General features: G+C 43.9%; 1 protein-coding gene across 1 annotated transcript in view; it reads left to right on the top strand.

Annotated features, from left to right (window-relative positions):
- GEFmeso (Guanine nucleotide exchange factor in mesoderm) overlaps window positions 1-22,464 on the top strand; it is a 197,977-nt gene that overhangs the window by 10,203 nt on the left and 165,310 nt on the right. Inside the window, exons 3-7 of the mRNA XM_055071604.2 lie at window positions 1,041-1,196; window positions 2,560-2,669; window positions 3,189-3,289; window positions 6,291-6,407; window positions 22,153-22,210. Coding sequence (XP_054927579.2) covers window positions 1,041-1,196; window positions 2,560-2,669; window positions 3,189-3,289; window positions 6,291-6,407; window positions 22,153-22,210 — 542 coding nt within the window. The remainder of the gene's footprint in view (window positions 1-1,040; window positions 1,197-2,559; window positions 2,670-3,188; window positions 3,290-6,290; window positions 6,408-22,152; window positions 22,211-22,464) is intronic.

The following is a 22,464-nucleotide window of genomic DNA, read 5'->3' as shown; positions in this document are numbered from 1 at the left end:
AAGTGCATCAGCTATTTATACACAATTCATAGTACATTCCAGCGTAATCACTGGTGCTTGCAACGTTCCAGAATGTACGCTATATTCGTGTTGCGCACACAATCTGTTTAGACAAGATGCTTCCTCTATAAAATCTGTGATAACATTAAAAAAAGTTACTGTACATGAAGGTGTATCTTGCGCCAAGTGGTAACTTTATAACAGTTAGCTGGTGAAAAACAGTCTCCGGAAAAAGATAAACCATTTAATGATGCAAGTATTTTCTAGACCTGTTATTAAAAGGGCCCCGAAGCACTTTTTGAACATAGTAATAAAACGTTGCCTATCTGTAGAAGAGGCTCCTCTGAATAAGTGAGCCAAATATTATTGCATTGCGTGCAGCAGGGAACTAGCAAGCTTGTGTCGAAAACAGTGAAATATTCCTTGCTTTCGTCTTCGCAATGTCGTCATTGCAAGGGGCGAAGCCCACCAACAGCTATTGGCAGATTTCGTGAATGCGAGAACCTTCTCAGTAATACTGCTATGCTGTTATTGTTAATTTTAAACTGAGTGAATGAAGAATATGTAGGTCTGCAATCTCAAAAACACAGGAAAAGCATTTCGTCTTTGCACTGCCGGTCTACGCACAACAGTTGCACATAGCTGCATGACCTCCGGTATAGCAGCGGTGTGCTGCATAGCATACATGCTACGACAAGCCCTCTTGCCAGTGAGACGCTCAACCTTTGGGCAGAGCCTTGCCGCCTTGCCTGTCTAGCTTCCAGCATTTTAGCGGAGACGAAAGAGAAAAAGCCGCTCATTGGTGCAACAACTGGGTATAATTACGCCTATATTCGAAGGATTTGAAAACTTTTTGGCGTGGGGGATTTGCAAGATGACATCCTTTGATAGTGAGGCCATTCTATTTGCTTGTATTTGTCTTTCTTTCCCTAACCCTTCGTTATTTTTTACGGTGCTTCATGCAGTAAATGAGGCCATTCTATAATTAGTTAGAAAAGTGTTTTTTAGGGCTTCTTTTTTAATGGTTCTGTACCTTCCAGGACTGGGTGGTGTAAAGAAGTCTTACCTGGCAAGCGTCGAGAGCCTGGAAGATGATGTTCCTGCAGCACTTCGTGGGAACCGAGCACTCTGTCGGACTGCGTTCGCCGACAGCAGTGCTGTGGCCATGCACAGAAGCCTGCTTAGCCATCCCCTTGGTGTGTTGCACTGTGGTAGTAGCTACCGTTGTGTGATGCAAACACATTGAGAGACAAACCGTTCACTATGATCTTCACATAGTACAAGCATCATTCTTAGCAAAGCGAGCTGTTGGGCGACTCACTCATAAAGAAAAGCATGAGAGGAAATTAATGTAAGGAAGATCATAGCAATCAGTGCTTGTTTATACCTATAGTTCTTTATTCTGGAAGGCACTTCAGTATACAGTTTAACTTCGATATAATGAAGGAAATATAAGGCTTTCTCACAGACATCAGCATGTAGTAGTGAATATACAGGGTGTTTAAGTCACCAAAATATTTAAAAATTGCCTGTTTATCACAATTCCAGTCCATGAGCTGGTCTACTCAGAAGAGGTGGACATTACCTGCACAGAAAAATGAAATGCATAATTGTCTAATTAGCAAAGATTCACTAACTATTTTTCTGATTAATTATCTTATAGCACATATTGCAATTTACAAATTCTAGCCGGGGAGTTCGCAAGGAATATCACTTGGAATGAATTCTCAGAATAACACCAGTTCCAAGCTATTAATTTCCGAACTTTGCAGAGAAATGCATTGGTGTTCCAGTTGTGTGCTGCAATGCATAAAGTGACGTTTTGGTAAGAAAGTTGGTGGAACTGCAGTGCATGTTTGCCGGCACATGTCTCGTAAATGGTGTCACCCGCATAATTATTTTCAAGTGGATATGCCTTGTAGTCTCACCTGCTGGAATTTGTAACTTGCAATATGTGCCGTAAGGTTATTAGTTAAAAACTGAATTAGTGAATCTTTTTTAATTAGTTGATTATGCATTTCAACTTTTTGTGCAAGTATTGTCCACCTCTTCGAGTAGACCAACTCATGGACTAGAGTTGTGCTCTCTGCCCCACAGGCAATTTGAGAAAATTTATCGGAAGTGTTCGCTGCAACACCCGGCAGGCTTACAATGAATATCGGATATAAGAAGGTATAATTTTAGGTATTTTTGGGTTGCACGCGATATTGTTATATATAATGAGGCTTGGCTATGTACACTACACTAGGACACAGACAGGCACAGTTACATTGGTCAAATGACACACATGGTTGTTCAGAGGCTTAACATAAACACACAAACGCTGTGTTGATACTTGCCTCTGTGACCTTATGTCAGACTGTAAATTACTACAAACTTTTGTTGTTATTCTTTTATATTTTAACAACATAAGGACGTCTCTGTGCAGTCACTGTTGATGGGACCGCTTTATATATTTTGGCATCCTTGTAGATATGGAAATTTCTAGTAGAAAGATAAAATTCTGTGGATATGAAATGATGCAAGTGCCTGTCTTGATGTGTGGTTGGCGCATCGCAGGAGGCAATGTAGGCTGTGGCCCTGACCAGCCAAGCTACTTGGATCGCGTTCTACTAGAAGTTGTGGACACTGAGAGGACATATGTGCGTGACATTGAAGCCATTGTAGAGGTCAGTGCAGCCTTGTGGAAACACGTCTTCTTGTTCACACTACTTCTGCATGTTTGAACAGGAGTCAACATTCTCAGAGGCTTAACATTGGTCTTCAGAATCCTGTTTTTTCAGTGCTAGCGTAAGACAATGTCAGGCCAACTGGATTTTTCAAGTTATTCATTTTGCTTTTTGCAAAGGTGATTATACAAGTGACCTTTCTTTGTGTAGTGATTTTGATATTTGGCTTTTTTATGAGCACTTTATAAAACATTTTTCTGGCATTAGATGCACGGGACGACCTTGAATTGCACCTATACCGCAGGAAATCTTTACTGCTCTACCGCCACAATGGCTAACAGTGGCCCGCGAAATGCGAAATGACACCAACAGAAAATGTTTCACCAAACAGAGCACTTGACACGATCTTAAGAGAGACTGGTTTGTCACTGGTTCTCGGTGATGTGTATTTTAACTATTTGCCACGGGGCAGCACTTGCTTGTAGTACAGAGAGTTCAAGCAAGGTCGTTTCATTTCAGGGCTATCTGACACCATTGTCACAGCTGACTGACAGCAAGATAAAGCCAGAAGAGCTGAAGAGTCTCTTTGGCAACATCGAGAGCATCTGTGCATTCAACAGGTCAGCCAACCATAACTGTTGCAGATGTCCTTTATGTTCGTAAACAAAAGTGCTATGACACCAACCAGCATGTGGTAGCAGAAAGGCCGGTCACCCTCCTTACGTCAATCACACCAATCAATCTATAATCTGAGGTTCTGTAACTTGATTTGGGTTATTTAATATTTTTTTTTATATTGCCAAGGCACTTCATTGCTATTTTTTCTTGTTGTCAGGCAGTCTAAAAGGACAATAGGAAGAAAAATTTATTATAAGTGTTCTAGTAAATTTTCTTTCTACAGTATCAAAAGAAGCCAGTCCTATTGGGAGAAGTTTGGTAAGCCATAAAAGGCTGCCGATGACATTGGCATGGAGGTTCCTGCACTAGCTTGCTGCGATGTCGTGGATTTTGATGGCATCTGCTTGGAGCAAGTTAATGTTTTATTGGTAAATATGGACTACATTGGCATTCTAAAGCAGCTAAAGATGAAAGTTAGAGAGCTTTCGCTCGGCCACAATGGCCCAAACACCAAAAAAATACTTTGAAATCCGTGACACCACTGATTTGCCGACTGTGGGGTTTTGTAGCAAAAAATAGAAGAATGGGATTTTGGTCTTCATTTGTTTATCTAATAATCAACCTATTACCACGAATTCAACATTAATACAGTTTTGAAAGGATACTAGACTGGTTTAGTGTATCTCCTTAGGTGTCCCTTAAATAGTAATTCATTGTTGACATCATAAAGTGAAACCACAGCTTCAGAATGGTTGTTTCAAAGGCACCCCACACCTTTGCCATTTCTAAGGCAAATTACTTGATGAGAGGTTGCAGTGACATTTGCAGACTGCTCCAAGTCCCAGCCTGAGCGACAAGTCTCATTCATGGCATGGGTAACTATGCCGTTGGTCTCCATCTCTTCACTGTCTTCATGCTATACATCACTTTGTGGTCCTCATTGCAAGTATGCGTACGGTGCAAACAGACAAGGACATAGGCGAGAGTGGACGCAGTGCTGTCTCATGCGCCTCACCTCAGGCATTGCTTGTTCGCACTCTGTGTACGTGCAGTGCTTTCCGCTGCATTGTCTTTCCATGGAGATTTAGTGAGGTCACACAATGTTTAGTTATTACTAGTATTGTCATTTTGCACTGACAAAAGTGAATCGACAACCTCACAGATCTCATGCTGGCAAAAGTTCTTGGAAGCATTTTTGGGGAATAAAGTCTTCGAGAGTTGAGTGTCACTGTTCACCACCAGGGAGCACTTGGCATGTGGTACAGTTTGCTACCAATAATTCGCACTCTGAAGAGGCCGCTCAAAAGTCTGAATGATCGGGAGTCTTAAATATTGGATTTGGCATAAATTAAGGGACTTTATTTCACTAACAGACAAATGAAAGTATGGTCAGTGTACATATCAAATCTCCATCCTTTGTCAAACAGTGGTTGACTGCTTTCATAGCCAAATGACCATGAGTTTCTTCGCAACAGTCATTATTCACTTAATTACTCCCCTCCTGGCACAGACATGATAGGTTGAGTAGGCACCATGTGAAGCTAGTTCTGAGCGACAAAAATTTGTCATAGCAGTAACATATGTCACTCAGAACCGTGTTACTATTTCACATGCAAAAGAACAAACTGTGGACATGTGGAATGCAAATGACAAACTGCGAATGTAGCCGTTATTAGCCTTAACAAGTTAATGGCTTAGCTTGGCCTATTCCGTGGTTTTGGCACGGTTGATGACTACTGGATTGACTGGGCTTTGTTACTTTTTAAGGTGGTGCCTGTGATATATCAAAACAAGAAAATTGCTCTTTCAGCTTGACTTGGTGGCGAAGCGGTCATGCAGGCAGAGTCCCAATTGTCGAATGGCATGCTGAAATACATCCAAAATTTTTGTAATCTATGAGACAATTCGTGGCACTGCAAAGCTATTCAAATAATTGACATGTCCAAATTACCAATGAAATGCAAAAAGGCTCATATACTTATGGTTAGGTGCAAGTTAAAAAATGCCAGGTGGTGAAAATTAATTTGGAGTCCTTCACTACAGAGGCCTCATAATCAGATTGTGATTTTGGCCTGTCAAATCAGTCGATTGGAATAAATGCTATAGAAATTCTGAGAATTCTCTACTAATGCATAAGCATTCCTTGGCTCCTGTTACTTCGCTTGTGCTTACTTACTCTTCCTAGCTTATGCATGTCTACCCATTACTTTTTTGGTGCCAAAAAATGCTAACACATTATTAGATAGTTCTGAGGATTTCTGTAGCATTTTTTTTGCTTATCATGTCTGTCACTTAGACGATATCATAACTTTCTAAACACAATTACGTTCCATATGATCACATGATTACAATCTTCTTTTATTGCTGCGTGCTGTACATTTTTTGTGTGTGTGTGTGAATCAAACTACCTGCATTTCATCTCCGTCATCTTCATTCTTTCTCTTCTGTGCTGGTTCGAGTACACAGTATTTCCTTCTTATTTATTTTGTTTTATTTCGTTTTCATGTTAAGACATGAGTGGGGTGATGTCACATTTTTCTCTTTCTTTTAAGGCTACCAATCATCTACTATTACACCATAGTCACATCTACCAATCAGCTATTCTGTGATTTCTTTTATACTCTGAAATCCCTAAGTGGGCTTCCTTCCACGGAGACCAGTAATATGAGAAAGTAAGCTTTCAAGGGGGCATAACGAGAACAGCATTTTTCCTCTGTTATTATTTTTTTCATTTTCCATTCCTTTCTTATTGATTCTAAATTAATCCTCTTTATTTATACTATTATAATGATTAAATGTCTTCACTTTGCTGTGCATTTATTTTGCAGATAAAGAAAGGTGTTACGCTTTTCGTGTTACTGATGGATTTTGCTGGAGTACTTGCCAAAGAATGCTTATGCATTAAAAATTTCTTTTTGAATTTTCGCTGTCGAATTATACAGTTGGCAACTGTACTAGGCCAGCAGGTAAAACATTTGAGAATTTCTCTTCTATTTCCTGCAGTGGGTTCCTGGAGCAGCTCGAAAAGTGTGGCTTTGACCCGGTGTCCATCGCTCGGTGCTTTGTGGCCAACAGCAGTGGCTTTTCTGTGTACACAGAGTTTTGCACAAGTTATCCAACGTGAGCACTGCATCAGTATTTGCTTGAGGGTAGCGTGAATCATGTCATAGATACAAGGTCAAGTATAAAAAGGTTTCACCACATAAAATGTCTAGTGTAGATATAAACCAGCCTGTGTGCAAAATTTTACATCTTAAATACAAGTGGATGCATCACAATATACTTGCAAAACCCAAAAGCTTCAAAACAAAGCTTTCTTTAGACACTCATACCTGCCAACCTAAATACTCGTACCTCCTGATCTCCGACATATCATTAAAGCTTGTGCCTCTCTCCCATACCTGCGAATTCGTCCACGATGCTTCTGGATTCCGACCAATTCTTTCGATTTAAGGACACAGCCATAAACCTCCCCCAAAACTGCCCCAGCCCTAGCATGAAAAAAAAAATTTGTCATGCTGCGTGGCCGCATGGTAATTGCCTTTATGCGCTAGGTACCTAGCCAAAGTGAAATTTACATTTAGGCCATTTGTGTGTAGGTAGTGTAGGCTCAACTAAGTTTGGTTGAGTTCAAGAGATGCGTTAAAGAGTGTGCATTGGGCAAAGGCCTAATATGCGTTGCATAATGGTCAGTTCCTTTAAATCAACTTCGTCGCTATGCGACAGTCTTATACAGTGAAGTATATTAAGAATGGAAATGGGCCATTGTCATGGAACATAGTGCATGTCGTCTCCCATCACGTACCAGTGCCGAGACGTCTTATAACTGCTGGTAGCCATTAAGAGCTGTTTCTGATGTTCTTGTAGCAATTTGAGCTATTTTGTCACCCAGTTTGTGCACCTTTTTAATGACACTGCAAGGGAGCCTAGTTTGCATTAAGAGCTGTTGACATTGCTTTAACCTACCCCCCCCCCCCCCCCCCCCCAAAAAAAAAATTGCATTTTTTTACGCCTATCTAGTCCAACCGAGTGGTCCAAGTTGTCTAATAGCTTTAGCCACTAGGTATGGCCTCGTGGTCGTGATGCTGTCGTGTTCGTTGCATCGTCGTCAATGCAGCTTTGTGATCCTACACTCATCGTGCCATTGTTGTCATGCATACGTTGTCACACCGCCATAGTGATGCTGTCATCATTCAATCGATGTCATTCCAGCTTCGTGATCTGCCTCGTCATATGCTCGTCATCAAGCCTTCTATTCTGACACAGTGGCCCTAGTTGTCTAACTTTGGCTACTATGTATGTGTTCGGGGTGGTGATGTAGTTAGTCGTGGTCGTTGCATCATCTTCATTCCAGCTTAGTCATCTGATTCTCGTCATGCTTCAGTCGTCACGCCATCGCCATCATACGGTCGTCGTCATCCTCACGTTGTTTTGCCATTGTAGTCATACAGTAAAACCTCATTAATTCGGCTTTCACGAGTCTGAAAGAAGTGTTCGATTTAACCGAATGTCGAATTATCTAGGATATCAAGAAAACGACAAAGAAATGCTTACTATGTCAACACGCTTTTATTTACTGTATGAATGGGCCACTCATGTTTCTATTTTGCACAAAGGCAGTGTGGAAGCTGAATTTCTCATCAACTCGTGGCTGATTAGCGCTCGCAGTGGCGAAGGCCTCGCGACTTCCGTCACATTACGGCCACGGTGCATGTCTTCATCTGAGACAGGCATTTTACTACCACGTGCACATCAGTGAGCTGGCTGCTGTCCATCACGATGTAGCTGGTGCTCTTTATCCTCGAAACCTTGTCAAAACTAAGCTACTCCTTGCTACAACCGCTGCAAACAAAGCTGCGGCCACTCTTGACGTGACCTTGCAGTGCTGAAGGTGCATGGCCGACGCACGCATTAAGTCAAAGCGAAGCTACCATTTGTTTCGATTGCGGACAAAACCGCGACCACTATCGACACGATCGTGGATGGTGACTATGCTGTCATAAAGGCACGTGGCCGAAGTACGCACCGAGTCAAAGCAAAACTACTGTTTGCTGCAGCCGCCGTAGACGAAACTGTGGCCGCTATCGATGTGATCATGTGTGGCAGCTACGCAGTCATGAAGACATGTGGCCAACATGGTACTGTGCGTGGCATTGAACACAAGAAAAAAGGCTTTAAAGGTACAAATAGGCACGAAGCATTCTGGCGTTGCTCTCATTCATGTGCAATTTCCACTGATGACTATGGCGATGTGGACTAGCGATGCGCTAATGCCATTTCTGCTCTTTTGCGTCACACATTTGCGGGGCTCCATTGCTCGCCAAGCTCAGAGAGTTGTCTGAATTAACTGATGTGCGGCCAAATAGGTCCTAATTAATGAGAGTTTCATTTCATTAGACACTGCATACTCGGGACAGGATCAAAGGACGAGTCCGAATTATCTGATTTTCCTAACGAGGGTTGAATTAACGAGATTTTACTGTATCGTTGTTGTCCTACCGCCTTCATCATTCCGTCAATGTCAATCTTTCTTCATCATTGTTTTGTAGCCATGCTGTCACCATTTGATTTTGATTATATCATGCCATCATCGTCACTTCAGCATTGTCATCCGTCTCTTGGCGTGCTATCATTGTCACGCCATTGTCACCATACAGGTTTTGTGATACAGTCATAGTCACACCATTGTAACCATACACTCATCGCATCGTCCTCATGCCGTTGTAATGCTATTGTCGTCATACAGTCGTTGCCATGCATTCGTTGTCATATTGTTGTCAGGATGCCATTGCGATCGTTCCATAGACATCATTGTAACTTTGACATCGGACTCTCGTCATGCTGTCACTGTCATGCCATTGTCATCATGAAGTTGTTTCACCATCGTCATCACTTTGTTGATCCATTGACATCATTCCTTGTTCGTCATTCTATCGTTATCATGCTATCATTATTCAATTGGGATTATGCTGCCGCTGTCATGCTGTGTTGTCACTGCATCGTCGTCACACAGGTGCTATCATGCATCCCTTATCATATCGTCATCATACCATCGTCATAATTTAAGAATCAACATCTACCGTAAAAACCCGCATATGACGAAGCCACAAATAGTACAAGGTGAAATTTTTGTGACACGAAATGGAAAAGAAAGTTTTATCCGCGTATAATACGAGTTAGGAAAACTCAAAGAAAACATGTATATAAATTGCACTCCGCACTTCAATCACTGTCTTCCTCAGCTGCGCTCTCTCTCTTCAGATAGTTCCTAGTCGGACATATTTTCCCAGAGGTACTCATCCTCTGTGCCATCAAGCACGTTCGAGATGCAGCACTTCTTGAATTCGCGACGTACAAGGTCCTCTGGTATGCTGGCCCATGCGTCCACAATCCACTTGTATAGCGTGGCTGGCGAAGCCCGTTTCAGCTGCCCGGTCGGCGTCACTGCAGGCTCACCTGAGCGCATCTGCGTAACACCACTTGACTGCGTCCTTGAATGGCTTGTTAATGCAAATATCTAAAGCCTTCAGCTGAGATGTCATCCCACCTGGGATAACGACGAGTTCAGTGCCGGATTCTCGCAGCAGCTTCTTCACTGAGTCGCCCAAATGGCAACGAAATGCGTCCAGCATGAGGATGGACGGGAACGACAACAGTGCGCCAGGCCACCTACACAAAACGGACTTTATCCAGTCAAGCACAAGATTCTCGTTCATACAGCCTTTCTCATAGCATCTCATGACCGCATTTTTTGGCAGCTCCTCACCTTTAGGCACTGTCTTCCGCTTGAAGACGACATAGGGCGGGAGCTTGCGTCCGTCTGCCGTGCACGACAACATGCCAGGGACCGGACATAAACTTGTTTAGAGCCCTTTTCAGCACGGTGAGGGGCGATGGCATGTTCAGATAAACCGGCGTTTGGTCAGCATTGCCGATTTGCCCTAGCTGGAAGTTCTTGGACTTGTGCAGCGAAATAATATGACGCTGGAAAGCCACAGGCAGCTCTTCTAATTATTCGGGCAGCTTTTGCGAAATTGAAGTTCGGCGGAGTAAGGAAAATCCAGCACGGCACATGTTGCGATAAATCTAGTGCTTGCTCGCTTTGAAGGCGGAGCTCGGTAGGCCTTTTTCTCTTGCAAGCTCCTTAGCTTTTGCCTACATAAGCTCCACACTCACAGCTAGATGCATGGCTCGCACACGAACTCCGGCAAGTGCGAGTTCGATTTCCGGGAATGCCCCACTCTTCAGGCTGCGAAAGCTTCTTCGCGTTCCGCTGCACGCAAAAAGGGCTTTCGTCTGTCGACGACGTTGACGCCAAACTGCCTTCCGGTCGCGCTGTTGCTGATGTCCTGTGCGGCTAAAATAACTTTGCACTTGAAAGCAGCCGAGTATGGTTTTCGTGGTCCGGACATACAGTGAAACCTCGTTAAACCGTAGTCTGCCAGAGCTCGGAAAAAGTACATACTAAACAGTAGTACTGATTAACTGAAATAGCATGAGATCGCCCACTTACCTGGCGAAAACGGAACTCAGAGAGAGTGCGATGAAAGGGAAAAAACATGCAGTATTTATTCACTTCGTGCGACATAAGTGTTATTTTCGTTTGATGCCGCGGCGGCCTAGCACGACGATAGCGGCCTCAAACTTACTGAAGCTGTGTGCCAGCTTCTCAGCCAGCCCGCTCCTCTCGGCAAACACTCGCACGGCAGATTTCTCGTTGGTGTTACGTATTCTCTGTGCACGCGCGCAGTAGTGCTGCATAAGTCCCGGGGCACCTTCTTCATTGCCGGGTGCCGGAGTTCGGAAAACTTTTGGTTTGGAATAGTTACGTTATTGCGCCCCTGTTCTCGTTGCAACAATTGCATTCATGAGGCTGACGTAGCACGCAGCTTATGCCACTGTTGGGCCTGAATCGCCCGTGCTGTCGCTTTCCGTGTCGTCCTCATCACTGTCACTAGTCGGCACTTCGGCAACAACAGAGGCAACGATGGCGAAAAGTCGAACCTCGTAGCCGACATCTCTTCGCGGTCGCAGCAGTGCTGCCGAGCAACTTCGCATTCCAAATGCCACACACTGTAGTCAACAGCAGAGCCATGTCGCGGGCCAGCGCCGACTTCTTCCTGTCACGTTCGATAGCACGGACGATGTCTAATTTTTCTTCTATGCTGAGCACCCGGCATCTTTTTTATCCGAGCTTCGGCATGATGCGAGTCCTCGCTTGCACGACGCTACAGCACAGGCTACAGTGCCTAGAATACTGTAACGACGCCACAACGCTCTCTGGCACGGCGTCGAAATGATGTTGATGTTGATGCGGCTTCACATGCAAATGCACACGGCGCTTGGAGGCCGTTGAACCGATCTCTGAGGCTTGTTGTTCTGCTGGGCTGCCCGATGGAGACAACGCACCGCCGTGTTTGCGCGATGAAAAGTGGAAATGCTACGTTTTTACCGATGCGTATGCATTAAGCTGGTACGGTTTATGTGGATACAAAATACATTATGTTCAATGGCCGCTGAGTCGGGGAATTGACTTTACTACTTTTAAACCGAAACTACTGTTTAAGCGGGTACGGTTTAACAAGGTTTTACTGTATTGGTCTTTCAATACGGAATAAGAAAGATGCACTTCGCGAAGTGTGGTTTGCACTTGTGTTGCCAAGGTGCGCACTCAACAATAAAGAAACGATGCTGTAGTCATGCAGCAATAACGAAGCCAAGCCATTGCCACACAGCAATAACGAAACCAAAACTTCCAGCCCAAATTTCTGACTGAAATTTTCGTTCGGATCTGCACATACTAGTACGAGGCGAAAATTTGGGACGCTAATAATAGGAAAAAAACCTCGTATTATACACGGGTTTTTACGGTATTTCATTGTCGTCATGCCACTGTCTTTACATGCCTTTGTCGTTCGATTGATGTCATTCCTTCTCCGTCATTGCATCGTAACTGCATCGGTGCCACACAGTTGTTGTCATGTCTCCATGCTTATGGGTGACCTTAGCACGCAAGTGCCATAGCGATGTGGGACAATATGGAAGTATGTCGCATGTAGCTGAAGGAACGAAAGTCTCAGAAATACCACCACACATGCTGAATAAATGTGACTTCAGTAATATGGTCTCTTGCTGCATTGCGCGATTTCCATTCGCATTACTGTCAGCAGTCATCTTGAAACTAGTTCTGCCATAAATTTAGAAGTGAGCTTTGCCACCATACAGCCGTATTGTGCTGTAACGCATACAAATGTCGCAAACATGGTTTTGGTTTTGTATCTGATTGCACCACGCAGGCAGTTATTGGCCCAGTTCTCTGTGAACAGAAATAGAAAATGTGTTATAATTGGGTAAATCCTGTAATTGGACATTTTGAGGGACCGTTATTGCTTGAAAACCTTCTTAAGGAAGATTGAAAATAGGCATTTTCGACAGGAGCTTTGACGTGTGTTCACTATCTCCTAAGTTCCGCCGAGACTTTCTGTTACTAAAGCGGTCGTGTTAGGGTCACCATAGGGGTCAGGCGTGTGCATTCTGATTGGTCAATTTTGAATTATCCAGCAACTGCCAGTTTTAGGATTTAAATAACGAAAGTGTGCTCCCATAGAAATGCATGGGCACCGGCAGAGACCTTCGGTCGGAATCGAATTAATTGGAGTCAAATCAGCAGAAGTCTACGCTGTACATTAATTCATGTGTTAGAGAGATGAGCCCACCAGAGATGCCTGGCGCTATGCAGCGAACATCGGGCATCTGCATCGGGAAACAACGTCCGCACAAATGCCTCGAAAGCTTCGCGTTCCCACAGTTCCGATGCAGGCTACGGATTTGTGCCATTTCTAAGTTTTTGATTCTGAAAGAAGATTCTGATAGAAGCAGTGCCACTCACTCGAAGATTAAGAACCAGCCCCCCTAACTGGGTGCACAGGCATCGAGTCGCAACACGAAATCGGCATGTGCATGCAGTTCTGACATTTGTGCTGTTTCCATTGACCACCAGGTCCCAATGTCCTCTTCTAAAGTGCACTTTAAGGGCTGTTAATTATAGGTATGCAAATGCTCAAATATCACTGAATAGAATAGTGAGCATTTGAATAATTCGATTTGTAAATTGAATATCTACTATTTGATTTCTATAATATTCAATTTATTCAGTGTAGAGACCCATGCAGTGACGTGTACGCCGTGGAGCCCCTCGTGCTTGATGCTGCCCAAGTGAGCATTTCACATCGTTTTCGACCCAACAGGAGTGCTAAGCACATTGCAGACAGGTCGCCCTGGGTGAAGCAGTAGCGTGCTTGGTCACTGCGAGCATTCTCCGACGTAGGCCTGGTGCAAGGATCACATACAGCACCCAAACGCCATACTTTGCAGAGTGGCACCGTGTTAGCCGGAGCCGCCTCTGTCGGTTCAAGGCTCGGCCAGATTGACAAGACCGATTGAAATGACAACGAGACATAGACAGAGGGAATGGTGACAAAAGCAGCACTTAATTCGTAAAGTGCAAAGCATGTGCAAAGATAGAGCTGATTAGCCACCGATAGGCAAGCAGATTGTGTTGGATATGTGGCTAAAAACTTCACGTCCCTTCAACAGCCGTAAGTCTAACCCGCATGCGTTATCTATGAAACGATCACTGATGAGCCACCCATATGAACATTTTACCGTGTTTACTTGCATAGTTGTCACACCCCTGAATTTTGTCGTCAAAATTAGATTTTTTTCTTTCCCACGTAATGGTCGCACTCCGAACTTGCCACAGTGATGTGTCGTGTGCCAAGTCTAGCTAATGATGATCGCACTTACCATTCGTCGAATGCTGTGCGAACGACTCATCAAGACATACCAAGTGGTCTGCATGCACCGAACAGATTCTTAAGCAGATGCCCCATTTCATTCCTTTCACCACTTTCCGCACTTCCATAAAAAAAAAAAATCTACAACCAAGCTTGCCTTGGCTTTATTATTTGTAGGCTTTGTAATGGTTGTGGTCAACGACAACAACAACAACAACAACAAAAAAGGCATCTTTTGTTTCCTCTCGTCTGCACTTGTGGGACACAACAAATTGCGAGCGGCAAAGATAGTAGCCACATTTACACTGATACATTAGGAATGTACCCTATTCATGCACCGATGCTTGTAACACAGCTAAAATATTCGCCCACCATTACCGGAAACGTGCCGTATTAGCAGTTTTCCTAGCTTGCCCACCAAGTGTTTCTATGTCAGTAGCAGCTAAGCGCGCCCAACTCAAAATGGACATGGCTACGTTATTGCCACAAACTTGCCCATATTAATGATATTATTCATTACTAATATGGAAGAAACTGTTTCAATGCACGTAATGTACTCACGAAAAGAAAAATTAATTGCGTTTGGCTTGCTCCGCTGGCCGCCATACTGTTTTCGTCTCCTGCACTGTTATAGCGGCAGCCGCCTGTTTGTTGACCTGTTGTCATTCCTCGGCAAATGTCGGATGAAAAAAAATTCTTTTCTTGTGAAAAATTTTATCCCCGTAATGATTGCTTCCCTGAATTTGCGTCAATCTATTTGACAAAAAAGTGTGGTCATTATGCACGTAAGCACGGTAGTGGCAAGCATATGTCTGAATAGTAGATTTCAAATAAAATATTTAACCGAAATAAAAAAAAATAAAAAGCACCGTGTATCAAATTGAATACAGTAAAAGCTCGTTAATTTGAATTCCGCAGGTACGCTACGAAAATTGAAATTATACAATATTTGAACAAATAAAAGTCGGAGAAAAAAAATTGCTTGGGTTAGGTGTGTATATAGTCTGATGACGTAGCGTGAGCGCACCGGCTACGTCACATTGGCAAGAACATCTATAGTTCGACGTGCCTGATGTTGACATGGCTCTTGTTCCATGTGTGAATTCGTTGCGCCGACCCACAATGCACGGTGGGGAGAAAAAGGGTGCCCATGCTGCATCGGTGAAGGGCGCAGACAACCGTTCACTGTGGCGCACGGGTTGGGGATCATTCTGCGCATGCTTCAAAAAGAGCAGCCGACAGCGTGTGCGCACATGTCGTAGTATAGAGCGGATGACATTTTGGCTGGGGCAGCCTATGGTGTAGTATGACTGGTCGCAATCCACGCATACCGAAATAATGTGCCTGGGAAAAGGAGAGGAGAACAAAGGGAACTGGCCATCGGCCCTAGTACGGCTTTTCGCCGCCACGCGCCATAGCCAGAGTAGGACTACCGTCGTGCCATTGCTCATGCAAATGCGGACCATGGTTGTACTTGCAGCTGTTGTGTGGTTGAGTTTTAGACTGTATTTGTGTTGTTTCAAGTACAATCAAAACTTTTGTTAGCGGGAACCTTGAAGCACTTGTTGCTGTGGGCAACCAGCCCATTTTAGAGGCACGTGCCATTTGCAGCTGTTGCTGTTCGATGCGCTTGCACGCGGTCTGCTGCGCTGATATGAGAGGGCATGCGAGTTGAAATCCAATGCATGGGAAATTGTTCTGTCACCGTTATGTTTGCTTGTCCGAGAGTTGATTTTTGCAACAAGTGTTTGGCAGCAGCTAAGCAGAAAGCGTGAGCGCTGAGAGAGCTCCGGCACATGCTACCGTCCACTCGCGTAGCACTCTGGGAGTGCATGCACTAAATAGCACATAATGTCGTCAGACTGCTTCCAAAGCGGTATTTGATCCCACATTCTCTTCGTAAGGTTTTTGAGAACTACATTTGTTGCCACCGAAAAGAAGCCACGGTTGGCGCCAGAAAATGAGGAGCTGTACCGGGTGATTCTATCATTTAAGAGCTGAAAGCAGTTAAATCTTGATGGTACAAAAACAAACAAAAACGGCGAGTTCTGCCTACACTTCCTGCAACACTGGCTGATGTGTGCAAACGGACGCTGTTATTCAAGTTTAAAGTCGCAGTGTTGACTCTTAGCTTAGTAAATTAATAAAGGGAAAATCAGACATCCACCCACTCGTTTGAATGTCTGATTTTTCCCTTTATTAATTACTTCTCTCCACCTTGCGGGTTTCCGCAGAACTTCTATGTCTGACTCTTAACTTGAGCCAATGGGATGTGGGTGAAAAATGCGCCCTGCTGTCAGTGCTGTCAATTATGAAATGGGAGGCTCTGCACAACCTGCATGCAGATATCACTGTGCAAATAGAGAAATTAATGTTTTCAGGGTCAGCGTGTTGCGAGTCATGGCTTACATTGATTGGACCATTTCAACGGTGGAAATAAAAGCATTTATTGCGGAGGCAAAGTTCCACATGTCATTGAAGCTTATGTCACTCTCACAGTTTCGCATACTTTTGCGAAAGGGGCTTTCTTGCAAAATGTTTAACTACGCCGTGCCTATCAGTAACATTGAATGTGTAGTTGCATTTGTACTACCAAATATGAATGCAAGTTTTGCACCGGCAGCATGGCCAGACAGACTGCATGTGATGGATACGTACCTGCAGAAGCCTGAGAAAACACGAATGCAATCAAACACGGATGCAAACACGAATTCCTCAGCTTCGTACTGTGTGCTGCCAGTCAGTGCCAGCTTCCTGTATTCTACTCACACAGCGCTGCCATGCGGCAGCTCTGAGTGTTCGCTCAGGCACTAAAAGAATAAAGGAGGCGCTGGCCGAAAATGTTGGACTATAAACGTCCCTTTGCGCCGCCAACGCTAGCCGCAGGAACAAGAGCTGCACTCTAAAATACACTTGCGAAACGCACCACAAGGTGCTGCGACATTGGTCTCTGTTGTACTCTCGCAGTTGCGCCGGCTGCACGCGGCTGAATTCCACTATACGAATAGGTGGTGTCTAAACGTGTATCCCAGTGATACTTTCCTTTTGAGTAACAGCCCTGAATCTCAAAGGCTATGCTTTTTGGAACTGCGAGCGCTGATAAACGACACAGCCACCATGTTTTAGACATTACCTAGTGCCGCTCCTCAGCAGAACACCTCGTAGAGAAAGAGCATAGCCTCTGAGGCGTAACATGAAAAAAGCAAGGGAAAAAATATAAAAAATAAATGTAGCATCGCATCTGTGTTTTTATCTTGAAGGTCTTGAGAGAGGGAGAGAACTGACCTGCAACAGAGGCGTCTACCATGCCTGGCAAGGTGTAAACGCGTCTCTCTCTGCTCGGGCCTAAACAAAAGGCCGCAGACGGAAAGAGTAACGCTGTGCGACCTGCGTGGCGACACCAGCATCAGCAATGTGTTCCCGCGCACTAGCACTCTCCCCATATGGGATGATGTGGAGTTCAAATTATCGGTGGCAGCACGGATTTCAGTATGAATTAGCGCGATGCGTTGCATATTGCTTTCAATACACTGCTGGACAGACTGCGGCAGCCACTTCGAATTATCCAAAATTTCGCATTAATGAGCTGTGAATTAATGAGCTTTTACTGTATTGAATATCAGAAAATGTTTCACAAAATTTAGTGCTTACAAATTTTGGGCATGAAATTACACTGCTGTGCATGCTCGGAAGTCTAGTATTTGTTTGCAAGCAGCATGAATAACGGGACACAGAAAGAGGCACATGACACAGGCACTGACTTCCAACAAGTAGGTTTATTGCACAAGTGCAGAATATATAGGCAGGGAAGTAACAGCAAAAATATAAATGGCATGGAAACACGAAAAGAATGATTTGAGATTATGCGTGTGCGGAGATCGGTTAAATTTGCAGACACGCAATTTCCTTATCTAATAACTCGAAGGATGGTGAACTGATGCACGGCAAACACCTTGCGCTTTCTGGACTTTCTCCTGTTCAAGAAAGAACATGTATGCTGGAGGTATGCATCCCGCTCAGCAAAAAAGCCTCTTTCCGTTTTCATCGGCTCACTCAAGGTTAGTGAAAAGGGGAATCACCGCCTTCCGTAATGCACTGCAAAGGTCATGCGCACACGAGATTGAAATAGCCTATGAAGGCCAGGTTCAGCAGCTTTTGAGGGCTGGTTTTCCAAGCGTCCTCCTGGTACAGTTAGCAGAAGACATGTTAGCAGAAATGCACTAAAGAAAGAAGATATGGGAAACCAAGATAAATAATTCGAAGACAGCTGTCATTCCCTATGTGCACAGGGTATCGCACAGATTGAAAAAGGCCGCGGGAAGGGCGGGTGTTTCGGTTGTTTCTTCAGCCCCGGGAAAGCTGAACACCTTATGCAGAAGGGTCAACCAAGACAACCCCCACAAAAACAAGAAGCATCAGGAGCCCTTCACCAGCTGCATCACAGGTGTCGTGTATGAAATACCCTTGAAGTGCGGGCGCTCCTACTTAGGACAAAGGGGACGCTGCCTCAATGATCGCCTCTGGGAGCATGCCAACAACATAAGACAGAATTACAGCAGCAACCTTGCTCTGCATTGCAGGTCATGTAAATGTATCCTGTATTATAGAAAAGTCACTGTCATTCAAAAGCACGCTGACCAGCGCACGCATGAAATTATCAAAGCATTTGCCATCACCCAACGTGGTCTTTCATGCATAAGTTCACCATCCATCCAGGTATTGGAGAAGGAAATCGTGTATCTTCAAATTTAACCGATCTCAGCCCACATGTAATCTGAAGTCATTCTTTTCATGTTTCCATGCCATTTATGTTTTTACTGTTACTTCCCTGCCTATACATTCTGCGCTCACGAATTAAACCTACTTGTTGGAAGTCAGTGCCTGTGTCATGTGCCTCTTTCTGTGTCCCGTTATTCGCGCTGCTTGCAAAATAATGTTATCGTACCAATAAGCCTGGCTAGCCACTACTCCTAGTATTGCATAACAAGACTCTAGCAAGCTATCTTAATAAAATACATAGAAATCGAGACATAAGTATTACGTACTCTTATTAAAGGGAACGCCAAATTAGTATGCCAGCACTGATTACAGCTCAGTCATATTCTGTGAAGGTCTGGAAAGTATATTTTTTATCAATAGAATTTCTGTTCAGCAGAATCAAGTGCTCATTTTCCTATGAAACTAATGAATTAGCGACTCTCTGTTGTATTTAATACCAATACGGTTCTTAGTTTAATAGCAGGCCTGTGTATTGCTGCAGTCTTTACAGTTTTTGGTTTGTCGCCACGTATCCAACACCATATGTGTGCCTATCAGCGGCTAAGTCGCCCGATCTTTGCACTGCAAACTGTTTATGCAATATGCACTGCTTATTATGTTATTTCCTCTGTCTGGGGGTTGCATTATTTCAATCGATACTCTTGACTAGGATGAACTGTGTACTGAAAGAGGCGGCTCTGGCCTATGCGGTGCTGTTCTGCAAATCGTGATGTTCGGGTGATTTCTGTGCGGTCTCTGCATCCCGCAGACGTCAGGGAGCGCTCGTCATGTCCAAGTCCGCGGCGCGTTCAGCAGTCCTTTTGTGGCGAAAAGGATGTGAAATGTTCACTTGGGTGGTATCAAGCATGGGGAGCTCCATGGCACACATGACATATGGCACTGTGCGGGTCTCTGCACTGAATATATTGAATATTCAAGAAATTTAGTAGTAGATATTCAATTTGCAAATCGAATTATTCGAACATTTACTGTTCGACTTGGTGATATTCAATATTCGCGCACCCCTAGCTACAAATGAGTAATGTTGAATCTCGCAATAAAGAAATCGGCAGGGAAAGGGAGAAAATTCGCTTTTCCGAGAATTTCGTTGTTGCGAAATGAGACACCACAGATAGGTAATGCTTTGCAGAACAAAACTTTACTGTCAAAATTTCGTTAGGGTACTTTGGCAAGTTTGTTCGAGGATTTAGAACCGCACTGCCAAAAGTAAGAAGTGTACCGCATGTGTCGATCAGCAATTGCCGTGGGGCAGTATTCTCGGCCAATTGGTTCCGGATGTACGATCACTTGTGTTAAATTTTCCATAACTTGGCACCGGACACAGAGCAACGGCACTCCACGCATGCAGTAGCGTTTCTTAAGCGCACACTCCTAAGCGCCGACGCGTCTGGTGTCGAGCGGGAAAGTGATCGTAGCTCGTATACCCAATGGCAGTTGATTGAGATTATAACCCTTTCATGCAAATCTACGTCTGGCGCTGAATCCGCATGTGATGCCTGTCGGATGGCACCAAAACTATTGTTCTTGAAGCAAGGGATGTGTACTCCTGGACTCAATCACGGCTCGATGGGCGGCACTCCATGCTGGGACCGCCATCTCAAGCGCCATAAACAATTCCACATTGGTGGGACACGGATTTCTTTGTTCTTGCTGCATTTTTCTCAGCGAGGCGCACATTACGCACTGCACTAGGTGTGCAAAAACCGTTGTCACATGCCAGTAGCAACATACGTGTCACTTCAAACAGGCGATCAACAAACAATATGGCGGCCATGACATGTTTCCAGTGCACGTGATCACTTCTGGCGCTTGGTTGTTTTTGTAAACAAAAATGGCAGCGACCATGTCAGTGTAATGTGGTGGCATTTTATGCAATTTTAGGGCAAAGCAATTGCATTTGAGCACATTTTGGGGCCTGCTAGCCTTGTGTGAGTAGGTAATATGCAGGGTTACATTGCAGCAAATTTCGTATATTTGGGATTGTAGTACAGCGACATTTCGTTGTCATGAAGTACGAAGTGCATTGAATCCTATGGGCATTTGCTGAGGATAGGAAAATATTTTGTTGTTGTGAGAGTTTCGTTGCGGGATTTTGTTATCATGGGTTTTGACTGTAGTGTGTGCTGTTGCAGCAATCTTTGCAAAGCTGCAGGGCTGGTAATTATCTAATTTTCTTATTAGCAACTTTTGAATAGCACCGAAGCTGATGATACAGGCACCTGGTTGTTAGAAAATGCGAAGGCAATACCAGACTACAGCCTCGTAGATGTCCAGCATGCTGCAGGCAGCACTTGATCTTGGAGGTTGTGCCTACCTGCTGCGCTGGTACTTAACATTCTGTGTTCTGCATCTTTACTAGGAAGAGTTGAAGCCAGTGTTTTTGAATTTTGGGTCAATTGCGGTATGAGTATTGTCTATTTTTGCAAACACTCTATTGTACTCCAAATGTAAAATTTTGAGAATGAGCTGCTTTATATCTACACTATCTGAAGTTACTCGTTTTGTATGATCTAAAAGTTAGTTTCGTTTAGCCTTTAGAGGTATACGTCAGGTAACCATTAATTAAAAGTAGATTATTAGATTACATTTCTGGAATATCGAATTGTATAGTGAGTGACAGCTTAGTAAGCCAGAAGAAGAATGTGAAAGTGAAACATTGGTTGGTTATTGCCATCTCTTCTGCAATGATAAATCTGCAGCGTTGGTGGCACAGAGTAGGCTGATCCCGTAGACTCTGTAGCCTTGTTTCTAAAAGTTATTTATCAGCAGTTAAATGATGTTACAGTATCAGCTGCAACATTTGCACTCTAGGATAGTTTGCCTGCTTATCTGTCCTAGTGTTAACAATGCAAAACATAGATGGGACACAAGACGAGAAGATGACACTACATGCGCCTACTTTCAACAATGTTTATATTTATTTAAATAAACGTTGAAAATCAGCGCTTGTGGTGTCGTCTTCTCGTCTTGTGTCCCGTCTACATTTTGCGCCGTTAACAACAGGATGGAAAACTAACAAGCTCAAGCTGCTATACTGCTTATCTGTGTTGTGCCACTTTTCAGCTGAGAGACTGTCTGGTTTGATCCTTGCTCTGGGAGAAACGAGCAAGATGTCAAGGTGAAAATTGTAGAGTTTGAGAGAAGTTTGGTCAGATACTGGTGCGTCTGCTTTTGTGTGCATTTTACACCTGATAAAGATGCTGTAGCTTCATTGGTGTTGCTTGGTATGCAGTCAATGGGTTCCAGTATTTCAGTTCGAGTTTCACATGCTTCGAATAATTTCTTTACAGAATGGTTTCAACTCTGACAGAACTAGTTGGTAAAGCAGAGACAGCAGAGATATTTAAGGCAAGTATTTTCATTTTCACTGTGTTACCTTTTCCTGCATTGCAAGTAAACAGCGGCTGCATTAAGCCTATTACTTCCTTATTACATTGCTTTGTGCAGAAAGTACTTCATTAATTATCAATACTAATCAGTCAATAATTAGCTGGGGGAGGGAAGGCGGGACATATTTTTTTGCAGTGGTCTGCTGTGCATACAAACAGGTGAATTACACTGGAAGATGTGTTAAGAGCATTTGATGAGACATGCAGTGCTAA

The sequence above is a fragment of the Dermacentor andersoni genome, chromosome 7 (assembly GCF_023375885.2).
Source record: "Dermacentor andersoni chromosome 7, qqDerAnde1_hic_scaffold, whole genome shotgun sequence".
Classification (NCBI taxonomy): Eukaryota; Metazoa; Arthropoda; class Arachnida; order Ixodida; family Ixodidae; genus Dermacentor; species Dermacentor andersoni.
Note: the sequence above shows the minus strand (reverse complement) of the source record. Positions and strands in the feature narration are given on the sequence as shown.